Below are 17684 nucleotides of genomic sequence, written 5' to 3'. Positions count from 1 at the left end.
AAACCCCAAGAAAAGTTGCACCTCTTTAATGCCCCTTGGAATTGGCCATCACAGCTAAAATTTTGTGTTGGTCCATGCCTAAGCCTTCTGGTGATATTATGTAGCCTAGGAATGCTAGGGACTTTTTGTCAGACGTGCATTTCTGTAGCTTCACAAATAGCTCATGTGTTCTTGGGTAATCTAGAACCTGGCATACCCATCGAGCATGGTCTACCAGATATTCTGAAAATATCAGAATTTTATCTCTGGTCTAACATATCTTGGAACAGTTCATTTTCAGGAATTTGGACTGTAGCTGGAACATTCTTTAATCCAAATGATAGAAAACAAAACAAAAAATAAAACAAATCTAATAAACTTTTTGTTTTGTTTCATCTTGTCATTTTATTGTACTCTAAGAGTTCCATATTCAAAGCCATTTAGCCAGATAACTCACAAATTATCTAGCTAAATGGCAAGTTTTTAAATATTTGGTCACTTATCCGGCTAAATTATAGCCAGGTAAGTCATTATTTGGCTATAATTTAGCTGGATAAAAGAGAAGCTTTCCAGGTGTGACTAACTTATCCAGCTAATTTAGCTGATTTTCAAGTATAGCCAGCTAAGAAGGCCTGGATTTATCAAAATGCACTAAATATTGCATGCGATAGAAAAAGGGGCGTGTTTTATGGTAATGGGCAGTTTATTGCAATTTACGCTAATACCTATGCGAAGGACTAAGTTACTGCAAATTGCGATAACATTTTCACACTTTGAGATAAGTGCCAGAATTGTGGTATTTCCTACATACAACTACTGGGGGGAACCATGTTTACTATCAGGGCCACTGAGGAGAGAGAGCGTACGAACAGAACAGTGCTCTCTTGTGAAGATTTGATGACCTTCAGAGTGAGGAAACTCACTCAAAGATGAGATTTGTGCAATGTTCTCTCAACCTAGCTTGATGTTAGTCCATCAAGCACAAGGCAGTGGCATAACCTTTCAGTTCCGTGGCTGGTTATCCTCATGATTTTAGACCTAACCGACCATATTCAAAAGCTGGCCGATTAGGTTGAAAGTTATCCTGTTAAAAGTAGCCGGATAACTTTAATCTGGGATATTCAGTGGGACATTTAACCCACTGAACATCCAGGACAAGTTATCCAGCTAACTGGCCGGATAACCTGTCCTCGCAGTAGCTTGCTGAATATGGACCGCTAAATGGTTTTAGCCTGCACTAAATCTTTTTAGTGAGCACCGAGAGGCCAATATTCAAAGGCATTTAGATGGATAACTCACAAGTTATCTGGATAAAGGCCCAATTTTCAATATCGTCAGCAGTTATCTGGCAAACATTTATCTGGATAAGTCATTATCTGGCTAAAAATTAGACAAATAAGTTATGGGTATTTCAGGAGCATTCCAAGGCAGGAATGAGTTACCCAGGAAACTTGGCTAACTCCGATATTAGGCGTTAGCTGCATAGAGCCAGTCAAGTGGCTATAGTTTAATAAAATATGTGGCATGTGGGCCTCGCAGTCCGATCCTCTGATCCCATGGGCCCTGCCAGGCTTGGCTTCCTTATTCTCCCAACCCCTTCAAGTACACTAAAAAAAAAAAAAATAGAATTACTACAGGTCTGCTCTCAAGCCTCCCCTCGTCCCTCCCCAGCTCACCAAACAAAAATTACCAATATCTCCCCCACCCCCACCCTCCCACCTATCCAGTTACTTTCCAACCTGCTTTCTGGCAGCTTCCAGCTTTCCTCCAACAGTCCCTTAATAAAGGAGGCGTGAGTGAAATGCTTTAAGTTCAAGCGCAGAGACTGTCCTCCTGAATTTGGGTTCTCCAGCCAGAGCCATAACTGGAGAGTTTAGCTGTGCTGAAACAGCAGGAAGCATCCCCCCCCACTCTTGCCCTTCACCAAGTTGACAGCAATAATTATTCAGCCGCTGCATACCATCTCTGACAGCAACGTTTTGACGCCCCGCTCAAAGATGAGCCCTCTGCTCTGGCCGTCTCCAGCTGACGTTTCATCTCACAAGGGCCGGCCCTCCTGTGCTTGTTGGTCCGGTTCTGTTACAGCTTTGTTGGATTTTGTAACACCTTAATATCCTAATGCCATTCAAGTGAAAAAATAAATAAATAAAAGGGGGGGGGGAAGCTGCTCACAATCACATGGCTAATTTGAATATTGTGCAAGATTAGGGTGCCGGATTCCGGCCGGGGTTGGAACCCAGCTGTCCGTGGAGTTTTCCCTAACTCATCCATTCGGGGCAGATGTCAGTTCTGCAGAGTCTTTTAGTTGTATGAAGGGCCGTGTATGGGAAGAACTGTGTCCAGTTTCTTCTATTGCAATCCAGGAAACGGGGTCAGCTCAGATGATATTCACTTCTGCCCTATGGAGGCTGTACTTGCAGGATAATGTGCATAATGTTTTGCACGCCCCCAATTTTGTTTTCCAATAATATAGTCCGTAGAAAATAATATACTGGGGATACTATATTGATAACTTAATTCTACCTGTCTCTTCCCAATGCATTTGTACACGCCAGTGAAATATTGTCAATAGCTTTCTTCATCCTGATTGGCTGCACTTAGCATGACACACAAAATAGCATTTCACACACATTAAGCAGCTTTCGGAGATAGCCAGCTGCTCCTGGCGTACCTCACATCCACTCCCTCTCCCCCATCAGCCAGTCTGGTGTTTCAGGGTATCCACAGTGATCGTGCGGGAGAGAGATTTTCATGCAGTATGCAAATCTGTCTGGTGCATATTCATTGCAGATAGCCCGAAAACCCGACTGGCTGGGTTGGATTCCTGGCCCGGCTTGAGAAACACTGGGTCTAAACTCCCCCAAACCCTTCGCGCTCCAGTTGAAATACCACCGGGGGAATCAGTATGCGAGCAGAGTTTGCACTCATTCTCGAGGCTGAAGAAAGCCTTCATCTGACGAACTGCCCCCCGGTTCCTCGCAGATTTTACTGGAATTAGTCACCCTCACCGTGGCTTTTTGTCTTGACCAAAAAAGGGACGGTTTCTCCTGTGAATCGTTCACATGATCTCTGCTGCCTGCAGAGTGAAAAGCTGCACTTTTGCCCCCACTATTTTTACGTGCAGCAGCAAGAATCTTAACTCGTTTTATGAAGGAGAAAGGGAAAAGTTAAAGAAACACACGAGCACACATTCTTGCAAAGCAAGGATAGCGCCGTGCCCACTTGCTATTAGATGTGCTGTGTGTATGGTGGCCAGTTGAAGAGATGGAGTGAATGCGACGTGAAACATTTTATGGAAAGGATCTGAGCCATTAGTCAGCATAGAACCAGCCATGCCTGGTTTAGTTTTAAAAAAAAATAAACAAATGACACAACATTTCAGCATAATCTTCTTTCCAGGAGTTGCTGAATGAAATACGAAATAATTTAACCAAATGACAGAAACTTTGCCATAGCAGGGTTAATTATGTAAGAGCCTGCAAAACTTTCTGGGCTGCTAACATAGAAATATGATGGCAGGGTCTATCCAGTCTGCCCATCCACACAACTGTTCAGCTTTACAATTCCTTCCTAGCACTTCCTCTACTATCCCCTGTGTTTATACACACAAATTACAGCAATTTTCTAAGCACATTTATTCATGTCAGTTGACTTTGAAAATTATCCTGTATGACTCCCCACACAAATTACACCTCCCAGTTCATGCAGGGAAGTTTTGCGAGAAAATTTGTGTGCTTAGGGCCTGATTTTAAAAACCAGTTACATGCTTAGAATTGGGCTTTACATGTGTAAACGCACTTTATCTGTATAAGTGGACATTTGAAAATTGCTACAATACATGCATAATTCCTTTGAAAATTACCTCCATACTTTTCAGAATCGAAAAGGATATATGTCAATCCAATCCTCATTCAAACCAATCCAAACCCCCCGCTGAATGTCTCTCTAGTATGGAGTGAATTTTCAAAGGGGGTTCTATGTGTAAAAATAGTATATACTTATAGATGTAAGTAGCATATACTTGAGGATATGTTATTTTATAAATGTTGAGAGTATGTGCAAGTTATGTTTGCAAGCTCGCGGGCTGCCTCGCTAACCAGCTCACTCATCTCCATGCCAGGCAGTCCCGAAGCACAGCAGGTCACTGCTGACGCACGGGTGGATGCAGCCACTTCTTCTTCCTAGGCGGGCGCGCACCGAACCCAGGCAGATTTAAAGGGCCCGCGGCAGGAAATGGGCGGCGGTGCCCTCAGTTGACGTCACACACCTAGTCCCATAAGGGCCTCCTCTGCCTCTCCCTCACTACCTTAGCAAAGGTTTGACTGCCCCCAGGTAGTGAGAGTTGCTGCTTCAGGAGTCGTCTTCTTCAGCCTTGCTTGCCTCTTCGTCTCCAGCTTTACCTTGATTTCCCTTGGATTGATCTCCAGTACTGACCAGTTCCCAGGCTGTGTGACCATCCTTGTTTGCCTCCTGCCTTGACCATAACCTGTGACCCGACCATTCCTGATGCCGCCAGCCCTGACTACAGCGCCTCTCTTCAGCCTTCTCCAGAGACTATCTCCTAAGACCTGCCGGCTCCCATTACGCAAAGTATCAATCTGCGGGGAAAGGGTCTGCTATAGGCAAAGCTCCAGCCTAATCTCTGCATGGGCTTCTGCCAGTTAGCAGTGAGGACCTATGGGGCCTTCCCAGTAGGTAGTGTCAACCTCACTCCAACACAAGGATCCACATCTGTAACATGTCTTTTCCATTTTACATGCACATTTTACTGGCGGAAAAAAGGGGCAGGCTAGAACATTCTTGGACAGGTTCAGAAGAATGTGTGGTATATGTTATTTTGAAGAGATATATATGAATATACGTTACCAAACTTATCTGTACACTTTTACACCTGCCAATTGATTGGGTCACATGAAATCAACTTGTCTGGGTGAACTGGCAGTGTATTGGAGAACTTGTAATTCCAAGTATAACATGCAAGTATTTTCAAAACTGCATATGCATATAGTTTATGAAATAGCTGCTTCCATGTGTAAATTGGGTTTATCGTACGTAGCTGTTATGTATTGTTACGCATCTAAAATATACAAAAATTTGTTTATAAAATTGTTAAAGCATGCATTTTCTTGCATTGGAAATACTGTGCATACTGAAAAATATGCAAGTACTTGCAGAGCAGAAATACGCAGTGTTTTATAAACCGTAAATCTCCCGCCTCAGTTTGGAAAATACTAAGCATTCATCTTCGTGCATCCACTTACATACGTAAAGGCTGTACCACAGATAGACTTGAAAGTGAGGCTGCCTGCATGTAAAATTATGCACATGGGGGAGAGGGGTAATTTTATAACAGCCTACGATGGTCTGAAGTCCACACATAGAAAGCAGACTTGTGTGTGTAAGTCTGCTTTGAAAATTAGCGGACACTTTTACAGCTGTTTGGGAGCAGATGCCTGCATTTACATAGATAGAATAAAAAATCAAAAGTATATGCATACATAAATTGTTTCCCCTCTCTAACTGTTATTGTTTGTAAGGTTTTGGGTGGACCCTTGGATACTGTGGCAGCTGACCATGCCCACGGAGGGAAGTCCCGTGAGGGGCCACAGGTCAGGCTCAGCTTTGGGACACACAACACAGAGTTATATCTTTTATTAGACAGCGTTGAGAAGCCACCAGAGGTGACAGTAGTGAGTAGAGATGAAGCCCAGCTGGGCTTAGGGTTCCTCAGGATTCTGGTACAGTGATTCCCTCTATGGCTCTGACAGCGGTTTCTCCCAGAAGGTGACACAGAAGCTGGAATAGAGGCAGGCCTTCGAGGAGCGAGTACCTGGTTCCAGGGAGCAGCTCTGAGGAAATAAAGTTGGTAACTCACTGATGATGTAGGCAGCGGTTTCTTCCAAGCAGAAGCGATAAGTTCAGGCAGCGAGGCAGGGAACACGGGCCCTCGAGGAGCGAGTACCGGTTCCTGATAGCGACTTGAAAAGCAAGTGAGGCCCCCGAGGAGCGGGTACCCCGTTAGGATAAAGTCCAAAAGTTGGAGAGGCAGAGTAGCTAGGTACGGAGAGCGAATACCATCCGTAAGGAGTTCCCTTGCTAACTCGATTAGCTAGCAAAAAGTGTAGGCTTTTGTATCTGGGATGCGTGACATCATCACAGGGGGACGCCCCTGAGGTTCGCACCAAAGAGAGAATAAGAAGCAGGGCTGTGCGGCGTGCGCGCACCCCTATGGTACTGGACAACATGTCGGGATGCAGCGCCCAAGCCGGACCAGGGACGGTGGAGAGGACGGCAGGCAGACGCCGCGGCAGCCAGACGTCCATCAACCGCGGGCAGCGTCAGTCGTAACACTAACACTGTCCCTGGAACTCCTCTTGAGTGTACTTTGATGCATTCAACCCCCCCCCCCCCCCCAATCAATTTTCAAAGGTTGATCTACGTACATAAAATAATTTTCAAAGGAAAATATAAACTTAACTTACTATTGTAGCAATTTTGAAAAGCCCGTGTTGTGTACTTAACGCAGGTAAAACCTATGGAGAATTCAGAATCGCTATTGAATTCAGATGAATGCTTTTGAATTTTCCATAGGTTTACTCACCTTTAAGTGCATCTAATGCAGGTAAATGGGCTTTTGAAAACTGCTATGGCAGCATATTATATTTACATTTTCCTTTGAAAAATACCTCCAGAGGCTTGGGGAGAGTAATTTGTTCCTCCGATGTAAAAATGAAATGAAGCTGGTGTTTTTGTTCCTGATATCTGAAATTGATTTTTGTTGCTGCCTAAAACTGTAGAAATAAAACTAACCTGAACTGTTTGCTGGCGCGTCAGGGCTGTGCTATCCTCGTGGTCACACATTCTCACAGGGCTGCTGAAACATATTTCTCCTCCAAAATGACTCTACTCCATCTTTAACAGAAAAGGCAGAATGCATCCAATAAAAGCTTTGAAGGTGAAAGTGTGTGTGTGTGTATGCATGTGTGCAAATATATATACAGACAGACATATATACAGACATATAGACTAACGTTTTGCTAATGCTTCTTACGGTGCCATTCTATGGTGTTTCCCATTTTGCTTAGCTAAAAAAACAAACAAACCATGAAACACAGCAAACTCCTCAAATTCTGAATATGTTCCGGGCTGGATTTAAGATTATGGCAAAAATAGAATATTCACTATTAGCGATGCTAAAAGTGAATACAAAAATTCATAAATCATTGTACAACGTATGCATAACAGGATAAGAGGGAGTGAGACCTGGAACTTCCGTATCCCACACTGCCTTTTAAGCAGAAAGGAATCGCCACTCTTCTTCACTGCCCTTTCGCTAATCTTAATGTTCCACGATTCACACTCACCTGTTACATACAATACTATCAGGCAGTTCCACTAATATCAAATTCCCATCCTTTTTATACCAAATGATCAGTTCCACAATTGCAAAATTCCCATTCCCATTCCTTCGCCTGTTAAGATTGTGGCACCAATAGGCAGGGGAGCAGGCGGATTCCCTCTGGAGATCGCAGGCAGGAAGGTGCTAGATTTTTGGGTGCTTTCAGAATTCAGTGCTGTTGGCACCTGCCTGTGTTGCTTACCTTTAAACTCTGGCCCTGCATAGGTTATCAGACTTCTAGGGGATGCTGAGTGTGCTAATGCACAGAAAAGAAAAAAGTTCAGATAATCAGGCTCGTCAATGCACTGCCTGTGAGCCTCTCTGAGCAGGATCCCCTTTCCCACTGCCCTCCATCACTCCAGATTTCACTAGGTAAAATGGTTTCCTTTTGAAAAAAGAGCCCAGTAATTTTCAGTCCTGGATATGACACAAAAATGCACACCAAAATGTAATGAGTTAACATCTACAACTGTTGATTGTTCTCCTTGCAACTGTGCAAAGTATCTGAATACTTCTCCTTTATTTCAGGATGATATGATTTTTCTATATTGAGGGGTGAAATTTCAAAACATTGTGTGCGCAAAATTACCATATATGCACCTTAATAGCTTGTATTTGTTATGAACCCTGCCCGCGGGTCTCCCCGCGTGCAGGCACCTTACCCTATGCTGCTCCCGATGCGGCTGGCCGCCGAAGTCGGGCCTTCACTGTGGCTGGAGCCGCGGACTCAGTTTCCTCTTGTGGCCCGGAGGCTGCCCATCCTGCTCTGCTTTGCCGCGGACTTCCCTGCCATCAACGCGGCACGGAGCCGCCGCCGACATTCCATCATCGTTGCGGCTGGAGGCTGCAGTCCCAAGTCTCATCTGGCGGCCGGAGCCGCCCCTGGATCCACCTGCAGCGGCAGGCGCCGCTGCTGTCATCGGGGCCTGCCTTTAGGCCCAGCCCTGCTCCTTACGCCGACGTCGGTGCAGGACCGCTGTCCACTGTCCTGCACAGCTTCCTGCTTCCTCCTAGGCGCGCGGCCGCGCCTTTCTTCAGGATTTAAAGGGCCCACGGCCAGATATGCCCTGGGCCCCACCTTGAGACTGTTTCCTGTGCTAGTCCTTTAAAAGGGCTGTTCCTCCATTCTGTCTTTGCCTTGCATCGGAGTTGCTTCAGTCCTGGAGGCTCCTACCTGCCAGTGCTCCGTCAGGTCATTGGTGTTCTTCGTGGAGCTCCTCGTCTCATCAGCGTCTTGCCATGTCTTCGTTGCCTGAGGTCCCCATCCAGGACTCCTGATGTCTTGTCTGATGTCCTGCTTCCTGATGTTCCAGGTTCCTTGGTGTCCTCTGTCCAGTGCTCTTGTGCCTTCTGTTCTGCCGGCCATAGATCTCCAGGTGACGCTTCTCTGTCTTCGGAGATGCCGGCAGTGGACTTGTATCCTGTGCTCCTGAGCCCATCCTGCCCTGCCAGACTTTGTGGAGCTCCGGATGACATTGGCTCCGTCGTTGAAGTTCCGCCTCGGCTGGACTCCTCCCTGCGCTCGTCCCGCTCTCCTCGTGGTTCGTGACCAGCCTCCTTGGGCTGTGTAGGGCGTGTAGTGGGACAGGGTGGTCCGCGACCAGCCCATTGGGTCCGCCCGTGAAGGTGGGCAGAGTAGGGCGCCCTGAGAGACAGTGCCAATGTCCACCTTCCCAGCTTCTCGTCTCATCTGGATTTCGTCAAGTTCCTCATCTCGTCTCTGATGCTGTTGCATTGGCCTTGGTGTGTTGTCTTCACATCAGTCTTCATCTGAGATGCCATCGCATCAGTCATAGTCTCATGTCTTCGTGTCAAGGCCTCAGTCTGCCCTCATCCTCAGGCCGGCCTGCTGCTCCATGCCGATTCTAAGCAGCAGGTCCGAAAGGGCTTGGAATGGTCGGAGGACCGTTCACCTCCCAACATCAGTTTGTTGGCCTTGGGAGCTTGCAAGCCTGGCAGAGGGTAAGACCGTGACTCTGCCATGCTGGGACACGTCGCCAACCGTCGGTTCAGTCCTGGATCCGTTTGGGGTCGGGTCGAGGCCCAAGGGCACACAAAACCCGTTACACAACAGTATTTGCATACATACAATTTTGTAAGCATCTAAAATGTGTGTGTATTTTTGGTCTCGTGCACACATTTACACATGAAAAAATGGGGCATGTAGGGATGTTTTGGGGCATGGCCAAAAGGTATACATGCAAGTTGCTGTTATATAAGAGACATACATGCGGATGTTTGGCAAGTTATTCTCATAATTTTATATCTGCTAATTATCTTGCACCATTGATATCAGACTCCTCTATTGTTTACTAATAGTTGGGTGGGAAGTCTGGGTGAACTGGGAAGCAAACAGGGTAAAGAGCTAGCAGGGTCTCGATGACCTGGAGAAGGACTGGTAGAGGTTTCAGCAAACTGATGAGCTCAATTACATGCGAATGTTTTAAAATACAGCGACTTTTACGCATTATCAGGGTTTTGTGCAAGCAAGTCACAATTTTTTTTGCACGTATAATATACACGCATGCATTGCAGATATTCGCACATAAGGAAACATTCACACATGTTGGGAAGTAGATGTATGCATATTTTATAATCTGCACATACCTGATACATGCAGGTTATATAATTCTTTAGTAGATATATCCATATGGCCCATATGCATGCATATGGGATTGCCCAGAGTTGTTTGAAAGTTACCTTCTTAATTTGTAGAACAAGTTAGGAATATGTATACAGCTTTGGTTTATTGTCCTTTAAATTACTGTGTTTACAGTAGACACACCTTACTACAAAAGTGTCACATACTGCATTGCACTGGACAGAAGCTAAAGCATGGTGGATATTAGCAAGAAACTGTACCCAGTTCCTAGGTGGCTGTGGATAACTTGTCATTTTGTTTGGTTTTCTTTTGATTTTTTTCTTTTCATTTTAATATTGGTCCTGTTGGGCCCTCCTCCCGATTCCCCCATTTCTCTATCCTGAACACCCTTACCATGTAACACTTCATGGTGCAGGAGCGAGCTTCAGTTACTCCAGCCCTGCCGCTGCTACCATTGAAAATGGCACTGGTGGCCCAAGGCCTGTATCATTTTTAAAGTTTTCCATACAAAATTGAAAGAAAGAAACAAATCTTGGAAGGAAAGAAAGTTAACCCAAGTTTAGTGAAACAGTATAAGTTGGTTTTTTGTTTTTTTTTTAATTCACGGACTTGCAAGTATGGGTGTCATACAGAAGTAGGCACACCTCCCACAGGCTCAAGCAGTACATTACAAGTTCTTCTGCTAGGGTTGTGAGATCTTGTAGGGCCCGTGTGCAACATGACACCAGACTGGACCTATCCAGTGCCATTTTCTAGCAAAATTAACAAGGGCACTGGAAGACCAAGGCTGCAGTGACAGGATAGGAGCAATCAAGAATTGGTAGTAGAGGCTTTTTATGGTGGCACCTTTTATTTCAGTTTCTTTTGTTTTAAAATGATTTGAAACAAAACAGGAAATTTCTTTAAAATGTAATGTTCTGTTTCAATGCACATCCCTACCTGTCAGCAACTCCATATGGCTCAATGGAGATACTTGCTTATTGCTGACAGTTTGACCATAGTAAACTGCAACTTTTGACAGTTGGTCCCACACTTGTCCTAGTGACCCCCCAGCTGATTGGGTTTTCAGGATATCCACAGTGAATATGAACGAAGTAAATTTGCATGCACTGGAGACTCAGGATATGCAAATTTATCTTGTGCATATTCATTGTGAGTATCTTGAAAACCAGGACAGGTTTGGGAGGTTCCGCTCTAGTTGGACCAGGGGCTTTCAAACTCTGGCCCTGAAGGGCCTCAGACAGGTCTGGTTTTCAGGATATCCACCATGAATAGTCTTCGGATATATTTGCAGAAAACTTTGTCAAAAAACCAGGGTAAATTGCTAATCTGAGAACCAGACCTGTCTACAGGTCTTGGTCAAGACCATGTGTTTATTGCTGCAGGAGCTGACACACATAGAAATGTAATCACCGGTTAGCTACTTGGTGCAATTTCTGTAGATCAAACTATTTCTGCAGTCATTGGCAGGTGCATGTGGGGGATACCATCACACTCTTATCATCTTCTTAGAAAAGGTGTAACTAAGTCTAGTACTGTTTAGGGAGGTGGAATTATTGTTTGAGTTATCAACAGATACATTGCAAAATAAAGTGATCTTTCTTAAAGCAGCATTGCCTTTTCCTCGCTGATAAAATTTAATTAGCAGAGATGAGGTATATGATACAGAATACAGTTCAAAAGCAGCATGATGATACATAAGGCCCTTCATAGCTTGTCCCCACTCAACTTAACCTTCAAGCTGCAACTACATACTTCCGATAAACCAACTAGAAGAGCATACCAAAACAGATTGATTACCCAGCCTGCAAAATCCTCCCTGAGAAAACGCGCTCTATCAACGGCGGGCCCGTCCCTCTGGAATTCCCTACCACCTGACCTCCGCCTTGAGCCGTGCCATACTACTTTTAAGGCGAAACTAAAGACTTGGCTCTTCCTGCAAGCATTCCCAGAGAGCTAAGATCTAGAAGGAAAAAACAATCCCTGTCCTTTTGTTCTAATGTATTTATCCCTATGCCTTATTTATCCAAGATTATAAATTGCCTTATTCATATGTTTATAGTTAGCCTAGTTAGTTTGTTTTTTTCTTATTTACTTAGACCAATTTTCTGTTTTTTGTTCCAAGATTTGTTCCATGTAAACTGCCACCCGGCAGTAGTTATTACTGTTAACTGTGAACCGGAGTGATATGTATTGTATACAGGAACTCCGGTATATAAAAACCATAAATAAATAAATAAATAAATGAGGTTAAATCGGGAATAGAAAATAAAAACAACTCTGAAGTTCAATGTTACAAACATGGAATAGAAGAAATAAAAATGGCGATTCAGTTATAAAAATCCAAGAAGCTCCCTAGCAATTGCCAGCAGTAGCTCCAGCTCTCTCTCTTCAATGACTTGTCTAAGTTAATGACTGGGTACTTCCTAAAAGTTAAACATGGAGTCATCTGTGATGGTCCAATATGTGAATTTATGCAAACAAATAAGAATAAAGTGATTATGTTCTTTTCCCACAGGACCAGCCACGCAAAAGCCAAGGGTGATGGGGCAGAGCAAGCTGCCCACGCAGCTAATGCTGAATCTAGCATAGCCAGGACGATGGCCAGGGAGCTCTCTCCAGACTTTTACCAACCAGGTACAATGAGCTTATTTCACTGCATACTAAATTTTGTAGCTAATATTGCTACAAGGACACAACACATCAGCATAAGACTGTTTTAAGTATTAGGAACAAAATTTGCATGTTAGTCTTCTTATTGTGTCCTACGACCCCAACTGCTGTGCTTTCCAGTATCGAGCACAGTACATGGCCCGGTCTGTAGTCCGTGGGAGGTCTTCCATAGTACGTGGCTGTTTCAGGAGCTGGCATGCCAGCAGGAATTGGTCTGTTTCACCACAGGTACAAGTGTCTGCTTCACTGGAGTAGCCCTACATGTCTTTCAACCTGTTCAAAGGTGAGTCAAGCATCTTCACATGGACCTATCCTCCTCTGCACCTGTTTTTCTGCTTTTCTACCTTCATGAGCAGAGGAGGATCACAGCAATGATGTGACATGACAACATTCAGAGACAAAGATGGTAACTTTCAAATGGGCACATGGGCGCACATATACGTGGCCATTTTATAGCACGCACGCACATATGCATGCTTGTTATAAAATAGCCTAGGCGTGCAAACGTGAGCGCATAATTTTAAGCTTGTGTGTGCCCAGCAATGTAAGTGATCTTACGCACGCACAACTGCCTGTATTTTTAAAACAGACGTGCATCCAGCCGAGGACCAGTTTCACTAGTTCATCCGTCAGTTCACCCAGTGTTCTCCTAGGTCCTCCCAACCCCCTGGTTATACAGACTGCACCCCCAGTTACCCCAGACCCCTCACAGATGCCTGATTTATTATTTTAGCTTACACCTTCAAAATAGCAGAAGTAAAGTCGCACGGCGCTGGACCAGGTACTTGCACACACATCTCTCTCGGCCCCGCCCTGGAATGACCACACCATGCCGCTGCTTCTTCCGATGCGAGACATGCACGCATCGGCACTTGTGTGCACACGCCTTCCCGCTCTGTAAGAACATAAGAAAATGCCATACTGGGTCAGACCAAGGGTCCATCAAGCCCAGCATCCTGTTTCCAACAGTGGCCAATCCAGGCCATAAGAACCTGGCAAGTACCCAAAAACTAAGTCTATTCCATGTTACCATTGCTAATGGCAGTGGCTATTCTCTAAGTGAACTTAATAGCAGGTAATGGACTTCTCCTCCAAGAACTTATCCAATCCTTTTTTAAATACAGCTATACTAACTGCACGAACCACATTCTCTGGCAACAAATTCCAGAGTTTAATTGTGCGTTGAGTAAAAAAGAACTTTCTCCGATTAGTTTTAAATGTGCCCCATGCTAACTTCATGGAGTGCCCCCTAGTCTTTCTACTATCCGAAAGAGTAAATAACCGATTCACATCTACCCGTTCTAGACCTCTCATGATTTTAAACACCTCTATCATATCCCCCCTCAGTCGTCTCTTCTCCAAGCTGAAAAGTCCTAACCTCTTTAGTCTTTCCTCATAGGGGAGTTGTTCCATTCCCCTTATCATTTTGGTAGCCCTTCTCTGTACCTTCTCCATCGCAATTATATCTTTTTTGAGATGCGGCGACCAGAATTGTACACAGTATTCAAGGTGCGGTCTCACCATGGAGCGATATAGAGGCATTATGACATTTTCTGTTTTATTCATCATTCCTTTTCTAATAATTCCCAACATTCTGTTTGCTTTTTTGACTGCCGCAGCACACTGCACCGACGATTTCAATGTGTTATCCACTATGACACCTAGATCTCTTTCTTGGGTTGTAGCACCTAATATGGAACCCAACATTGTGTAATTATAGCATGGGTTATTTTTCCCTATATGCATCACCTTGCACTTATCCACATTAAATTTCATCTGCCATTTGGATGCCCAATTTTCCAGTCTCACAAGGTCTTCCTGCAATTTATCACAATCTGCTTGTGATTTAACTACTCTGAACAATTTTGTGTCATCTGCAAATTTGATTATCTCACTCGTTGTATTTCTTTCCAGATCATTTATAAATATATTGAACAGTAAGGGTCCCAATACAGATCCCTGAGGCACTCCACTGTCCACTCCCTTCCACTGAGAAAATTGCCCATTTAATCCTACTCTCTGTTTCCTGTCTTTTAGCCAGTTTGCAATCCACGAAAGGACATCGCCACCTATCCCATGACTTTTTACTTTTCCTAGAAGCCTCTCATGAGGAACTTTGTCAAACGCCTTCTGAAAATCCAAGTATACTATATCTACCGGTTCACCTTTATCCACATGTTTATTAACTCCTTCAAAAAAGTGAAGCAGATTTGTGAGGCAAGACTTGCCCTGGGTAAAGCCATGCTGACTTTGTTCCATTAAACCATGTCTTTCTATATGTTCTGTGATTTTGATGTTTAGAACACTTTCCACTATTTTTCCTGGCACTGAAGTCAGGCTAACCGGTCTGTAGTTTCCCAGATCGCCCCTGGAGCCCTTTTAAATATTGGGGTTACATTTGCTATCCTCCAGTCTTCAGGTACAATGGATGATTTTAATGATAAGTTACAAATTTTTACTAATAGGTCTGAAATTTCATTTTTTAGTTCCTTCAGAATTCTGGGGTGTATACCATCCGGTCCAGGTGATTTACTACTCTTCAGTTTGTCAATCAGGCCTACCACATCTTCTAGGTTCACCGTGATTTGATTCAGTCCATCTGAATCATTACCCATGAAAACCTTCTCCATTACGGGTACCTCCCCAACATCCTCTTCAGTAAACACCGAAGCAAAGAAATCATTTAATCTTTCCGCGATGGCCTTATCTTCTCTAAGTGCCCCTTTAACCCCTCGATCATCTAACGGTCCAACTGACTCCCTCACAGGCTTTCTGCTTTCGATATATTTTTAAAAGGTTTTTACTGTGAGTTTTTGCCTCTACAGCCAACTTCTTTTCAAATTCTCTCTTAGCCTGTCTTATCAATGTCTTACATTTAACTTGCCAATGTTTATGCTTTATCCTATTTTCTTCTGTTGGATCCTTCTTCCAATTTTTGAATGAAGATCTTTTGGCTAAAATAGCTTCTTTCACCTCCCCTTTTAACCATGCCGGTAATCGTTTTGCCTTCTTTCCACCTTTCTTAATGTGTGGAATACATCTGGACTGTGCTTCTAGAATGGTATTTTTTAACAATGACCACGCCTCTTGGACATTTTTTACTTTTGTAGCTGCTCCTTTCAGTTTTTTTCTAACAATTTTCTCATTTTATCAAAGTTTCCCTTTTGAAAGTTTAGCACGAGAGCCTTGGATTTGCACACTGTTCCTTTTCCAGTCATTAAATCAAATTTGATCATATTATGATCACTATTGCCAAGCGGCCCCACCACCGTTACCTCTCTCACCAAGTCCTATGCTCCACTGAGAATTAGATCTAAAATTGCTCCCTCGTCGGTTCCTGAACCAATTGCTCCATAAAGCTATCATTTATTCCATCCAGGAACGTTATCTCTCTAGCGTGACCCGATGATACATTTACCCAGTCTATATTGGGGTAATTGAAGTCTCCCATTATTACTGCACTACCAATTTGGTTAGCTTCCCTAATTTCTCTTAGCATTTCACTGTCCATCTCACCATCTTGACCAGGTGGACGGTAGTATACCCCTATCACTGTAGTCTTCCCTGACACACAAGGGATTTCTACCCATAAAGATTCAATTTTGTATTTAGTCTCATGCAGGATGTTTATCCTGTTGGACTCTATGCCATCCCGGACATAAAACGCCACACCTCCTCCCGAGTGCTCCTCTCTGTCATTGGGATATAATTTGTGCACACCCAACTCCCGATATCAGCATGCGTGCAGCTCTTAAAGTTCACCTCCAAGGATGTTGAGATCTAAAATGGAGCTGAGCAGCTGTGCTGAAAGCTCTGTGAAATAAACCTTAAAGAAGGAGGAGTGAAATCCAGAAAAGCCCTTTTGGCAGGCTTCTTTGGCACTTGAGCAAAGTTCATCGTGATTTTTAGGTTCTCTTTTTATTAATGTAAATGTTGGACAGGAGAGCAGGACTCAATCCCATGCTTCATTGTTGCCGCACCTGTTTCAGAGATATCTTTAAGCAATTTTTTTTTTTTTTTTTGCTGTATTAAGCATATTGAGCTCGATATTCAAAGGGATCTGTCTAGGTTCCTCTCGTTACCCAGACAAACCCATAAGTTCTAAATTCCCACCTCTCTAAGCATATACATTTTACTCGGGTAAAGTTATTATCCGGATCAAATTTATCCAGATGAAGGGGAAGGGGAAGGGGCGTGTTCTCAGGGGGCTGACGTTATCTGGCTAGTATAGCTTGATAACCTGGATATTCAGAGTTATCCAGGTAAGTTGTCTGGATAACTTTAGCTGTGACGAAAGGCAGCCCTGGAGTCATCCGGATAAACATAGCGGGACAACTTTGAGATTGTTCGGGTATATTCTATGGGCGCATGGCTGATATAAGTTCCACAGGTCAGTTTATCCGGCTGACTTCCCCAGACAGCCCACGGCTGCACATCGAGCACGCTGAATTTTTTTTAGCAACAGGGAAAAGCCTATAGTACTGTAATGAATGAAAATACCCCCCCCCCCCCCCCTCATGCCAGAAAAAAAAGTTGAATTTTTACAGAGTATCACAGCACGGCCTCCCCTGGTACTGCAAAAGTCTGAAGCCCTGACATTGGGCGCGGAAGGACTCTGAAAGAGTCATCTTCAGTTAACCTTCCTTCTCCTCCACAAGCAGGAATGCTTGGAAGGGTTTGGGGTTTTTTTTTTTTTTTTCCTACAGCAAATTAAAAGTGTGAAGAAAAACCTATGAGAAGTGGAGTTTTCTCCAGCAGTTTGCAAATATGGCTGCTTTCCAATCCTTGCCCTACACTGACAAAGGTTTGTCTCAAACAGAGCTGCCTTTATGCAGACAGTGAAGTGTTTCCTGCTGCCAAATGTCTGCAGAGTTTTTTTTTTTTTTTTAACCTCGGAGACATTCCCTGTGAAAGAGTCACTGTGCGGACATTCACTGATTTTTTTTTTTCTTCCCTCCTAGGTTGGAACACTTTTTTTTTTTTTTTTTTTTTTTTTAAATGTTAGACTGCCCTTCCACATTTTTTTTTCAT

General features: G+C 43.9%; 1 protein-coding gene across 1 annotated transcript in view; it reads left to right on the top strand.

Moving 5' to 3' along the window:
- JPH2 (junctophilin 2) overlaps nt 1–17684 on the top strand; it is a 139250-nt gene that overhangs the window by 102702 nt on the left and 18864 nt on the right. The window contains exon 3 of the mRNA XM_029611949.1: nt 12499–12617. Within this exon, the coding sequence (XP_029467809.1) occupies nt 12499–12617 (119 nt within the window). The remainder of the gene's footprint in view (nt 1–12498; nt 12618–17684) is intronic.

The sequence above is a fragment of the Rhinatrema bivittatum genome, chromosome 8, assembly GCF_901001135.1.
Source record: "Rhinatrema bivittatum chromosome 8, aRhiBiv1.1, whole genome shotgun sequence".
Classification (NCBI taxonomy): domain Eukaryota; kingdom Metazoa; phylum Chordata; class Amphibia; order Gymnophiona; family Rhinatrematidae; genus Rhinatrema; species Rhinatrema bivittatum.
Note: the sequence above shows the minus strand (reverse complement) of the source record. Positions and strands in the feature narration are given on the sequence as shown.